Source organism: Pongo abelii, chromosome 1 (genome assembly GCF_028885655.2).
Source record: "Pongo abelii isolate AG06213 chromosome 1, NHGRI_mPonAbe1-v2.0_pri, whole genome shotgun sequence".
In the NCBI taxonomy this organism is placed as follows: Eukaryota; Metazoa; Chordata; class Mammalia; order Primates; family Hominidae; genus Pongo; species Pongo abelii.
In genome coordinates this window covers 182,606,610-182,620,348 of record NC_071985.2, presented here as the reverse complement: position 1 = coordinate 182,620,348, position 13,739 = coordinate 182,606,610, and the positions used below count along the sequence as shown (strand labels likewise).

The window sequence follows — 13,739 nt, the reverse complement described above, 5'->3', positions numbered from 1 at the left end:
TGGCCTCCCAAAGTGCTGGGATTACAGGTGTGAGCCACTGTGCCCAGCCTTCAGATTCATTTCTATTTAAGAGTGGGGTGGGGAGATGGCTGTGTGCAGTTTTTATTTTATGTATTTATTCATTTTAATTTTTTTTTTTTTTTTTTTTTTTAGACAGAGTTTTGCTCTTGTTGCCCAGTCTGGAGTGCAATGGCGCAATCCTTCAAGCAATTCTCTTGCCTCAGCCTCACAAGTAGCTGGGATTACAGGCATGAGCCACACACCTGGCTAATTTTGTATTTTCAGTAGAGACGGGGTTTCTCCATGTTGGTCAGGATGGTCTTGAACTCCTGACCTCAGGTGATCCACCCATCTTGGCCTCCCAAAGTGCTGGATTACAGGTGTGAGCCATTATGCCCAGCTCTTTTTATTTTATATAAAAGCCACTGTGTAATGGTTTTACTTGTAAGTTATCTCACATTCTCAATGTGAAAATATTTAATAACTAGCTTTCTGAATCCTAACACATGCCCAAAGAGCTTTGATTCTAAAATTCCTAGTTTCTCAACTCTGAGTGAATATTTTGTGGCCAATGACAGAAATACAGAAGATCATTAGTAATCACGAAAGAAAAGTCTGGGCACAGTGCCTCATGCCTGTAATCCCAGCACTTTGGCAGGCCGAGGCAGGTGGATCACAAGGTCAGGAGTTCAAGACCAGCCTGGCCAACTTATGAAACTGTGTCTGTACTAAAACTACAAAAAAAAAAAAAAAAAAAAAAAAATTAGCTGGGTATGATGGCATGCGCCTGTAGTCCTAGCTACTCTAGGGAGGCTGAGGAGGGACAATTGCTTGAACCTGGGAGGTGGAGGTTGCAGTGAGCCAAGACCATGCCATTGCATTCTAGCCTGGGGGTGACAGAGTGAGACTCTGCCAAAAAAAGAAAGAAAGAAAGAAAGGAAGAGAGAGAGAGAGAGAAGAGAGAGAGAGAAAAAAAGCACAATAATAAAGTATTAAGCTGGGCATGGTAGCTCATGCCTGTAATCCCAGCACTTTGGGAGGCTGAGGTGGGCGGATCACCTGAGGTCGGGAGTTCGAGACCAGCCTGACCAACATGGAGAAACCCCGTGTCTACTAAAAATACAAAATTAGCCGGGCGTGGTGGTGCATGCCTGTAATCCCAGCTACTCGGGAGGCTGAGGCAAGAGAATCGTTTGAATCCGGAAGGCAGAGGCTGCAGTGAGCCGAGATCACACCATTGCACTCCAGCCTGTGCAACAAAAGCGAAACTCTGTCTCAAAAAAAAAAAAAAAAAAAAGTAATAAAACTGAAAGAGTTTGGCCAGGCACAGTGGCTTATGCTTGTAATCCCAGAGCTTTGGGAGGCCGAGGTGAGTGGATCACTTGAGGCCAAGAGTTCAAGACCAGCCTGGCCAACACGGCGAAACCCTGTCTCTATTAAAAATACAAAAATTAGCTGGGCATGGTGGTACACACCTGTAATTCCAGCTACTCGGGATGCTGAGGCTTAAGAATCACTTGAACCTGGGAGGCAGAGGTCGCAGTCAGCTGAGATCTCACCACTGCATTCCACCCTGGGTGACAGAGCAAGACTCTGTCTCAAAAATATATATAAATAAAAATAAAAACAAACAAAAAACTGAAAGAGTTTTCTTTGTATAAGCATTATTAAATCCAGGAATTTAAAAAGAACTACATGTATTCATATTGTCTGCATTGTAATAAGGTGTCTAAACATAATTCACAGTGTTAAAATTATTTCTCCTATCTAGAAACCAAGAGCTTCCTTGTTAAAGTGTAAAATGAGATTTTGCCTACTTGTAACTCCTTGTTCTCACAGCTGAACTGTCACAGCATGAAAACATTTTCCTACTGGTGAAGCTTTAGATACCTATTTCCCTGATCAAAGAGTACAAAAGGAACGGAGTTACTGACAATTCATACAGTATCCCACACCCTATTCGAGTACAACCACAAGCAAAGAAAATACGTTAACTCTGAAGGGAGACGGGCAACAATGTTGTAAATGATTGTTGACTTCACTGAGTAGCCTGAAAATGCCCAAGACTGAAGTCTATTAGGTTCATAAGAGACTCAAGATTATAAAAGAATTGATTACAAGAGGTCTATTTCTTTGTCCTGTTGGGTGAGTCAAAGGTTAATGAGAAGTATACCGAACAAAACATCTCTTGTGTTACTGCAAAGTATTTCTCATGAAGGATAAAAATGTAAGTGAAAAAGTATTTTAATCTAGTTAATTAACTTCTTTTTTAAAAAAAATAGCTTCACTGAGGCATAATTTATATGCCATAAAATTCATCATTTTAAATGTTCAATTATTTTTTAAAACTTTAGAGATGTGCAACCTTTACCACAATCTAATTTTTAGAACATTTTCATCACCCCAAATCCATTAATTTCTTTATCTATGGTATTTTCATAAATTCATAGAATCCAATGATATCTAAGGCTACTGTATATTTAAAGCCACAGAAATTTCTTCAACTGAGCAATAAAAGTACAAAATGACCTCACTTTTAATGACCTTTATAACCAATCCTCTACTCTGGCACTAGGAAGCAAATGTTCAGGTGCTTTCTCTGAAAGTTAAACCATTCTAAGTATTAAGTTATGGCACACTGTCTTGGAAAGAAATTAATTATATTTTTGTTGGTAACACATTTCAGGCTGTTTACACAGCTGACATTTCTCAGCTGTACCCAATTCATGCCCTAAGCTGCGAGGACTATTTTGTTTTGTAGCAGATGCCTCCACTTGAATGATTTCAGTAAGTATAAAAACACCATTGCCTGCAACAAATATAGACTACAAGTACCAGTTTTATGAGCTTTTATACTCCTAATGAAAAAGGTTTTATGACATATTATTTGGCCAGGATCTCCTCGAAATACTGGTTATAAGCCATTTTTGGCTACATTCAAGCACTGGAGCTAGTGAATCTGCTGTGGCATCAGTTAAAAGCAGCCTGGCCCTAAACATCTTTGTTGTATCAAATCATGCAAGCTCAAGGCAACATCCTGCCAATGCGGCAACATTTGCTCTGGGGAGGTGTGGGCAGGCACCACTTCACAGGTTCTGGGACAAGGTGCAAATGGGAATAATGAGGCTAAAAGAATCAAGCCTCTTAATAGGGATTCCCTCTTGTGTTTGCTGTGACTTAAGAGCACCAAGTAGTATTACAGTCTTGGAAACAAACAGTTTTAGCTGCTTTCCATATTTTCCTATAGTAATTAGACTGCATGACAACTCTTTGGCAAAAAATTAAATGTTATAAAAACCATTAAAACATGGGTCTCATAAAAGACCATGCCAACTCAATTCAATGAATTAGCACCTAAAATGTATAAGGCACTATTTTACAGGCAGAAGAATTGATCATATTTCATCGACTTTGCCTATCATTCTTGGAACTTGTACCTGATAAACTAATTTCAGTCTGGTTTCTACAAGGGTGGGGTGCAAAAGCAGTTGGCTTTTCCAACCCTGTGAAGCCCCACATTTCCAGAGTTTCTCTATTATCTTATGTCCCTGCTCTTAAACAAGACAATTATTTTTGCTTTTAACTTTTTATTATGAAAATTTTCAAACATATACAAAAGTTGAGAGAACAGTATAATAAACCCAATATACGTATCACCCAGATTCAACAATGATTGATAGATGCCTAATCTAAATTAGCTCTATCCTCACTCACTCTGCCACACATAGGTTATTCCGAAGCAAGTCTCAGACATCATTTCTTTAAACCAGCCAATTCTTGCCTGTAATTGTAATCTGTAATTATAATAACTTTTTTTGCAGTTATCTTAATTATAATGTCGACCCATTTACTGAGTGTCTACTATGAGCCAGACACTGTTATTTATATTATCACTTATCTTCATAATAGTTCTGCAAATTAGTGAGAAAATTAAAGCTCAGAGAATTTAATGATATGCTCAGGTCTTAAAATTATTTTCTTCTATTAATATTACTATTCTTGTAACAAGTTCTTAGACAATACTAAGAACATTTCTGTTTTCTTCATGCCTCCTCAGGTAAACAGTAGACCATCATGTATGAACATTATTCTTTTATTTTTGTAAAAATAAAGGTAGCACATTTTCTATCAAATTTCTCACTCAAGCAAGAAAAACAGCAACAAAAAACCACAAGAAAACCACAAACACATCCCTATCCTTAGCCATAGATGACCAGCCAATAATTCTAATTATATACTATAACATCAATGCTAAAATCAGTTTTTCAGAAACAAATTTAAGCACCTAAACCTAAAGATTTTTTTTTCTGGAAGTGTTTATTAAAAATAAAGCGGTTTTTGTTTTTGTTTTTCAGATGGAGTTTTGCTCTTATTGCCCAGTGGAGTGCAATGGCACAGTCTTGGCTCACTGCAACCTCCCCCTCCCAGGTTCAAGTGATCCTCCTGCTTTAGCCCCCCAAGTAGCTGGGATTAAAGTCATAAGCCACCACTCCCAGCTAATTTTGTATTTTTGGTAGAGACAGGGTTTCACCATGTTGGCCAGGCTGGTTTCAAACTCCTGACCTCGGCCAGGCACGGTAGCTCATGCCTGTAATCTCAGCACTTTGGGAGGCCGAGGCGGGCTGGTCACCTGAGGTCAGGAGTTCAAGACCAGCCTGGCCTACTTGGTGAAACTTCATCCTTATTAAACATACAAAAATTACCTGGGTGTGGCGGCGGGCGCCTATAATCCCAGCTACTTGGGAGGCTGAGGCAGGAGAATCAATCGCTTGAACCCAGGAGGTGGAGGTTGCAATGAGCCAAGATTGTGTCATTGTACTCCAGACTGGGCAACAGAGCAAGATTCCATCTCAAAAATAAATAAATAAACAAACCCCTGACCTCAGGTGATCCACCGGCGTCGGCCTCCCAAAGTGCTGGGATTACAGGTGTGAGCCACCATGCCTGACCAAAAATAAAGGTTTTGCTATTTTCTGATTATTAAAGTTTCTGATTTTTAAAATTTCATAATCCACAAAGCATGTTCCAAAGGCATAGTGTTTACATTGTAATTAGATTCAAGTAGCATCTACATAAATTGTCTTAAAACTTTTCTGTCTTCCACAAAATTCTTTTGTATTAAAATATATTGTGGTGATGCTGGAAGAGGAGTGAACTGTAGTTATTATCCAGGCAGAAACATAATATTTACTAGAAAATATTAAAAGATAATTCAATTCCTAGGCATAATCATTATTTCAGTATTGATCGTTACAAGACGTTTACAAAGTCCCAATTTCTTTTTAGCCCTATTTATTTTAAAAATTAGATGTAACTCGAGATTTCCAGAAACATTCTCATTTTTACTTTTACTTTTTAAAAAAACTTAGGTATCTGGTTAGAACAAGCAAGTTTATGGGGAAAAGTGGCCAAAACTGAATTTCAGATGGCCTCCTTATATAATGAAATTTACTCTCATAGAAAACAGCAATGAGTGGAAATGACAGAGATAGGAAAGGCTTCAATTTACAATAGGGAAATCATTATAAAATATATAATAAGGATAAAAATGACAGACCATTTTCTTCCAGCCTCTTATGGTAGCAAAATTTATGGGTATGTTTGAGATTAAAGTGCTATTAACTATAAAAATTAACTTTTAAGTTATCAGTCTACTATGAAAAAGGTACTTTTAAAATTAAATATAATGATTAGCTTGATTTTGAAATATCTGTAATTTAGGAAAGAAAATGTTTTTGCCTTGAACATTTCATTAGTAGTATCTGAATATATTCTTCTCATCAAGAAAAAAACTAAGTCAAAGTCAAATCCAGCAGCATCAAATTCTTGCATTGATACTACAATATTACCAACAGAATGCTGACCTGCTTGGCTTGTGATATCTGTTCTAAAAGTGAACTCAAATTATTACAACTTCTCTTACTTTCACATTGCTTGGTTTTAGATAATTATTTCTTTTTTTTTTTTTCCTGAGATGGAGTTTCGTTTTTGTCGCCCAGGCTGGAGTGCAATGGCACAATCTCGGCTCACTGCAACCTTCACCTCCCAGGTTCAAGTGATTCTCTCACCTCAACCTCCTAAGTAGTGGGATTAGAGGCGGCCGCCACCATGCCCAGCTAATTTTTGTGTTTTCAGTAGAGATAGGGTTTCACCATGTTGGCCAGGGTGGTCTCAAACTCCTGACCTCAGGTAATCCATCCGCCTCAGCCTCCCAAAGTGCTGGGATTACAGGCATGAGCCACCGTGCCTGGCTAGATAATTCTTTCAATGGAAGACTTAAAGCATTTGACTGTGCTTATTATCAAAGCCAATTAGACTGAAAGTGGCAAAAGAGAAAGGAGGATATAAAACTGAAAATTTGACTGTCACTTACTGAGTCGTCTGTAGCAGAAGTTGGCCAGCCCTCCCATAATTGGTGGCGAACGGGGATACTTGTAAGGTCATATACATTTCTCTTCACCTATGAAAAGAAAGAAACAGGACAATTAAAATAGAATTTTCACATGACTTATAGTTTCCAATCAATTTATGAGACATACAGTGTATTTCCTGTTTTCTTCTAGATTCAAAACAAGAATTTGAAACTATAAAAACCCAAGTCAAAAAATTTTGTAAAAAAGAACAAAACCAAATTTAAAAGCAGATTCTCAATGAAGACTAGATGAAATAAGAGTTAAGAAACATCCTCCCTCTCTTGTTTTCAACTCCTGGCTGACTTCATTTCTTTTCAGTCAAGAAACTTCAGGCACCCAGTTCACTAAGGGCAAAGTACGATTATAAATTTTTATAATTTATTTAATCGTTAAAACGCACAATGATTCAAAACCAAAAACATATATTTCAAGTTTCTATGTGGAATAGTGAAGGGTAGTGGGGTTTTACTGCAGGGCAAGGGAGGCAGGGGAGGAAAAACCTAAAATTGTCTTTATATTTTTTATGTAAGTTTCAAAGATACAGAAACTTATTATTAAAGTAGCACAGGGCCGGGGACGGTGGCTCACACCTGTAATCCCAGGACTTTGGGAGGCCAAGGCAGGTGGATCACCTGAGGTCAGGAGTTCGAGACCAGTCTGGCCAACATGGTGAAACCCCATCTTTACTAAAAATACAAAAAATTAGCCAGGCATGGTGGCGGTGCCTATAATCCCAGCTACTTGGGAGGCTGAGGCAGGAGAATAGTTTGCATCTGGGAAGCGGAGGTGGCGGTGAGCTGAGATCACGCCACTGCACTCCAGCCTGGGTAACAGAGTGAGACTCCCTACCACCGACCAAAAAAAAAAAAAAAAAGTAGCACACGTTATTTTTTTTGAAATCAATCCAAATTAAAAACTATTTCATGTAATATTTACTAACATCAGAGCTATAGGCCCTTCCTGAAAATTAAATACAAAAAATGCGTTAAAGATGAGAAACTATTTTTCCCAACATGCAACATTATACCTTTTACTTTGAAAGGAAAGGAGGTAAACTTAACAGAATAAAGTGTTGGAAGGTTAAACTCTACGTCAGCCAGTAATTAAGAAGTGTTGGCTAGGCATGGTGGCTCACGCCTGTAATCCTAGCACTTTGGAAGGCCGAGGTGGGCAGATCACTTGAGGTCAGGAGGTCAAGACCAGCCTGGCCAACATGGTGAAACCTTGTCTCTATGAAAAATACAAAAATTAGCCAGGTGTGGTGGCGTGTGCTTGTAATCCCAGCTACTCGGGAAGCTGAGGCAGGAGAATGGCTTGAACCCAGGAGGCAGAGGCTGCAGTGAGCTGAGATCGTGCCACTGCACTCCAGCCTGGGCAACAGTGTGAGACTCCGTCTCAAAAGAAAATAATAAAAATAAAAATAAAATAAAAGAAGCGTTACTGGGCGTGGTGGTTCACACTTGTAATCCCAGAATTTTAGGAGGTCAAGGTACGAGGATCACTTGAGCTCAGGAGTTCAAGATGAGCCTGGGAAACATAATGAGACCCCATTTCTACCAAAAAATAACAAAATTAGCTAGGCGTGGTGGCTCATGCCTGTAGTCCCCACTACACAGGAAGCTGAGGTGGGAGGATTGCTTGAGTCCAGGAAGTTGAGGATACAGTGAGCCATGATCACGCCACTGCACTCCCACCTGGCAGACAGAGTGAGACCCTGTCTCAAAAAAAAGAAAAAAGCAGTATGTCTCTCTTCAGGTTTTTTTTTCTATTTTAGTTTTTATTCACAAATAAATTAACGAATCATAATGACGGAGAGATTATCCATTTTAACTAATTCTTCAGGTTAATTATGGCATTATTATCCTACTGTATCAAATGAAGTTAGGATTGAAATGCTCCCCATCATATGTTCTATGTTAAGACTTGAGGCCAAGCATGGTGTCTCACGCCTGTAATCCCAACCCTTTGGGAGGCCAAGCTGGGAAGATCAGTTGAGCCCAGCAGATCGAGGCAGCAATGAGCCATGACTGTGCCACTGAACTCTGGGTGACACAGTGAGACCCTGTCTCAAAAAACAAAACAAAACCCAAAGACTTCAACAGGGTTCTTCATACTTCAACAAGCATCATATATTTATGTTTTAAAAATGCAGAAGCCTAAAGTATCGTGTTGTCCAATTATAGCATTTTGTTTTCACATTACCCTTTCTTATACATAATCACATCTAAGTTACCATTCCAGTGAAATAGAGATACAAGTTCACTACGGAAAGGAGAAACAAAAAATAAAACAAAAACACAGAACTCACTCTATTTTTATCTCTAATTCACACCTGTGGAAAAATGACTTAGTAAATGAGATCTGAGGAGCTTGGGGAATGGCTTGATCTGTACTCAATTCAAACAAACAGGTTTTCTTTAGAGGTTCTTAGCAAATGGCTAGTCTACCATGCAATACTTTGTTTATAGTCAGTCACATAATTTGGAAATTTTTATCAGTCATTATCAACCCAACAATTTAACCAAATGCAATTGGGTTAACCTCTAACCACTTTCACTAGCTGTTATTATTTTGTCATTTTTAAACATTAGTGTTCTTAACGAGAAAGGTGTTCCACAAACCGAGAGTGTTACATTAATGAAAGATGAAGGATAGAAGAGGGAGTATGAGGAGTTTTTAGGCTTCAAGACAAAATAATTTCTTAAAACTATTTCTTAAAATAATTAAGAAATTATTACTTTAAAATAATTTCTTGAAATTATTTTTTATTATGTTATCTAGATATAACCAACCTTATCAGCTATTTTTGAAAAAAAGCAGGACAAATATTTACATCCTTTTGGAAAGACCGCAAAGCTACCCTAGCATTGTAAAGTATACACAAATACTGTAAGTATACAAACAAATAACTTTGGAGTGGGATTCTTTGAATTCCACCTTAATTCCAAAATACAACAATAAAGTATTATGAAATAAACAGTATTTTCTTCTTTCATTAACTCATCTGTAACTGCACTGAATTGAATAACATTCCTTTGCTATTCTAAGCCTGAAAAGCATGTCCTGGCTATAGTGTTATGTTGGTATAAAGCACAACGCCAGACTGATGTGCTGAACAAAAGTGATCAAAGTTAGAGTAATGTTAGCCATTGCACAAGTATTTGGCTTCATTGTTCTCCCCAGAATGACATCTGTTAAGCAACTTGTCATAGAAATAAACTGGCTAATGCAGACAGAACTTGGCTGAGAGAGTCCCATGTAAAGCATATTAGGCTAATGTTTGATTGTTCCAATATAAAGGCTAAATTCACAGAGTATTCTGAGTTTAAACTAAAAGAATCTTATGTTGAACCACAATCACTAAACAACAATTTAGTGTTTTTCAAAAATAATTCCATGCATACCAATGCTGTTACCATATGTAGATGTTACCAGTATATGGATGAAGCACAAGTGATAAGATAGCAAAAGCATCAAAAGAGTGGGGATTTTACTAATAGATTACGATTCCATTTTCTTTATTGATGGTTATAGTTAATAAAAAATTGAAATCATAATCCTGCAGGGAAGAAAAAAATCCAAAATGTACACAAAACGTAAAAACGATTCTGAAAAAAGTTAGTATTCTAGGAAACCTAAATGATAAAATACAGCTTTGTATAAAATGATACAGATGAATTTAAAGTCATCATGGATCAGATGAAGGACACAGTTCTTTCAGAGAAGGAGGGAAGACGAAGAAATAAGAGGAAGAAAGAGGGAGGGAGGAGGGAAAGGGAGAAGAAGGGGGAAGGGGAAAACGGAAAAGGAGGAAAGAGAAGAGAGTTAGATGGAGGGTAAAGAGACGGAGAAATAGATGATAGGGAAAGAAAGAGGAGAGGGAAGTGAGAAAGAGAGGGGGAAGGACACTGATTGATTTGGGACTTGAGAGCACTTTAGAGAAGTAATAAGAATACACGCACAGGCTGGGCTGCAGTGGCTGGCATGCCCAGCTGGCAATATTGTGCTGCTTCTGACGGAGTTTCATCTTTAGAGTGTGTTAAATTCCAGTTAAGGACAAGTGGCACTTCACAGGGTAACACTTCGTAAGGGCCTTTTTGTCTTACACATTTTTTTTTTGGATCAGCATTGTCTCAAGATCATGCTGAACCTTCATAATCTTTTCAGTTCTTGTTTTACATGCAAATGTTTCAATTAGTTCAGAAGGAATTTAATAAATGCTTTGATTACCAGCTGAATATTAAACTTACATTACAAACTATACTGGTATTTGGATCTAGAGTTCTAGATTGACAACAGATTTTCTAATTTGCATTCAAGATTTTCTAAAGGTATAGTTTAATTTCTTCCATATCGTTTCAGATAAGACAATCATTTGCAACTGAGAAAATATATAAATCAGATTAATTTTTAATAGTATAGAATTAATATGGTACTGATTTGTTTCATTATTTGTCATTGCTAATAAACACCTGTGTATATACTATAATTAATGTGAAAAACTAAGTAATAATCTCTACTTCAAACTTCATGCTTCCTCAATGTCTGTGGGAACTTCAACGCTAAACACAGCACTGGGGAAAAGATCATTTCATTATAACCTACTCAATATAAAATTATAAAAGTACCTTCATAACATATTCATCTCCCACAAACTTTTCTTTTGATTCATTTAAATTTTCAAATAGTTTTATTTTTTAGTTAAATTTCATCAGAATTTCTTAGGAAAGTAATTCTTAGGAAAAGTTGCTCTGCTAAAGGCTAAACCATGAAGCTCAGATTAGCCTCAAATGAGTTGTTGTTCTAAACTATTTTTAAATTGAAAAATATAAAATTCAGTAGATAACATTCTCAGTTATAATAAAACCATTCCTTGTGAGCTAAATATCGATCAAACTATTGAAAAACTTTTAGGGAATTTTAAATGTCATTCAGGTATTATTCTCATGAAGGCAAACTAATAAAAAAGTCACAAAGTTTAAGGTGTTGCAGCATACCTCGAGGCAGAGAACTAGATTTCTTTCTTTTTTTTTTTTTCCAAGACAGTCTTGCTCTGTCACCCAGGCCAGAGTGTAGTAGGTTCTCGGCTCACTGCAACCTCCACCTCCTGGGTTCAAGCGATTCTCCTGCCTCAGCCTCCTGAGTAGCTGGGATTACAGGCGTGTGCCACCACAACTGGCTAATTTTTCTATTTTTAGTAGAGACAGGGTTTCACCATGTTGGCCAGGCTAGTCTCGAGCTCCTGACCTTGTGATCTGCCCACCTTAGCCTCCCAAAGTGCTGGAATTACAGGCGAGCTACCTTACCCAGCCAGAGAACTAGATTTCTAATCCTAGTTCTGCTCAACTGTTACTGTGGGAAAATTGGTGGAGCCATTCTGAGACCTCATGTACTCCACCTTAGAAGAGAATAAAACATGATCATTTCTGATTTTCAAAGCTCCAAAATGTTACTATTTCATGAAAATACTGGAGTTAATCCTAGGTACTGGAAAAGAGGTGCTAAATATATACAAAACAAGGAAGAATGAGAGAAAATTTAAAACTATTAATGCTACAAAATGGAGAAACAATAGAAAAAATATAACAGAGACATCAAAAAGAAAAATGGCAAATAATTTCACATGAGAAATAAAGATAATAAGCATTTTAGTATTTTTTTGCATGAGTCTTAGTATTTACTTTTATTATACTTTTTAAAAAACACTAATTAATATTTTCCCCTTATGAGATCTCATTTAAAAATAAAGCCTGTCACACTGGTTTCCCAGAAAACCATTCTATCAATCTAATGTCATCAGAGTGGTTATATGATTTTGCCAGAACGCTACTAAGTGATATAGTTTTCAAGTTTTATTAATTTATCTCAACATTTAAAATTTTTTGAAATCTGGCCCACGATTCTTCACATATCAAACATTTTGTTATGGCAAAATAAAAAAACAAAATGTTCAGTAATCAGTGCTTTAGTTTCTAGATTTTCTGAATTAAGATACTACCGCACATTACAGTACAGCCCTTACAAAAAAGTACCCTGAAACTACAGCCATCCATCTCATTCTTTTATCATTCTTAGAAGAAAAAGGATTCCGGTCATATGAAAACCTAAGCTTAGACCAAATTTTAAATATATCAAACTTAAGCTCCCAGTGCATCACATTATCAGATGTTCTGGTTAAGAGTTTGTTAAATAACTGCATTGAGCAAATAAGTATTTGTATGTGTGTGTGTTTAAATCAAAATAAGGCATACAAACTAGGCTTAATTCCAGTATCCTAGCAATCACTGGCACTCTGAAAGGCTTATAGTTAAGAAAGCAATCACTTTTGAATCAGAAGTGATTCAGAGTGCGTTCTGAACACATACTTCATACCTAAGGCCTTCTTTTCCTCTTGTTTTTAAAAGTATTGTATACACGTTGCAGTTGCACATGGATTTGTTTTACTAAGATGCAAGTTAAAACCCTCCTTAAAATCCTTTCTGAACAAAAAACGCTTGAAATCGGATGGTGCAAGGGGAATGAGAAGGTGGCATCAGTAATCAAATGTTAATTAGCAAGCTTTTTTTTTCTTCCCCCTTCCCCCAGGGCTGGCCTGTGTTGAAGAATTCAAATCAGAAATCAATGCTCTAAGTGTTTAACTATTACTTCTTCTCATTAACCATTAAAAAGACCAAGCTATTCTCTCCTCATAAAAACAGTAACTGGAGACATTTCTTTTTCTCAAATACTATCTTTCCAGAAAACAATGAAGATCTGTTTCAAGAAATCTATAAAATTGAAGTTGCTTTCAATAAGGCTTTGAACTGACTGTATTCTGCAGTTTTAAAAAATCTTTTGCCTCTAAATGAATTCTTCATTCTAATAACTGTAACTTAGTTTTGCTTTGTACCATACTTTAAAAACTTATTTCAACTCTTACTTGGCTATAAAGAAATTTGATAATTGCCTTTCTAAGAGATTACTAGGATGATGATAGTAATCAAATATGGAAACTAATTTAAATATATTAAGTTGGAGATGGATTTTGGCCATCCTGAAACACTACCCAGCATAAGATTTAACACTTCCATGGGTAACATGGTTATGTTCATAATTTCCTATACTGAAAGTCTGATGTGGGTGAAAGCAAGTTGACAATTGCAAAGTTAGATATTATGTAAAGTAACAACTAATAATCACACATTTATTAAAATGAATTTGTATCTTTTTTTTTTTTTTTGAGACAGAGTCTCGCTCTGTCCCCCAGGCTGGAGTGCAGCGGCAGGATCTTGGCTCACTGCTGCAAGCGCCGCCTCCCGGGTTCACGTCATTCTCCTGCCTCAGCCT

General features: G+C 37.0%; 1 protein-coding gene across 2 annotated transcripts in view; it reads right to left on the bottom strand.

Moving 5' to 3' along the window:
- The window catches only part of FAF1 (Fas associated factor 1), a 534,212-nt gene that overhangs the window by 214,688 nt on the left and 305,785 nt on the right, over positions 1–13,739 (bottom strand). For both annotated transcript variants that reach the window (XM_002810838.5, XM_063712405.1), the window contains one exon: positions 6,374–6,460. In XM_002810838.5, coding sequence (XP_002810884.1) covers positions 6,374–6,460 — 87 coding nt within the window. The remainder of the gene's footprint in view (positions 1–6,373; positions 6,461–13,739) is intronic.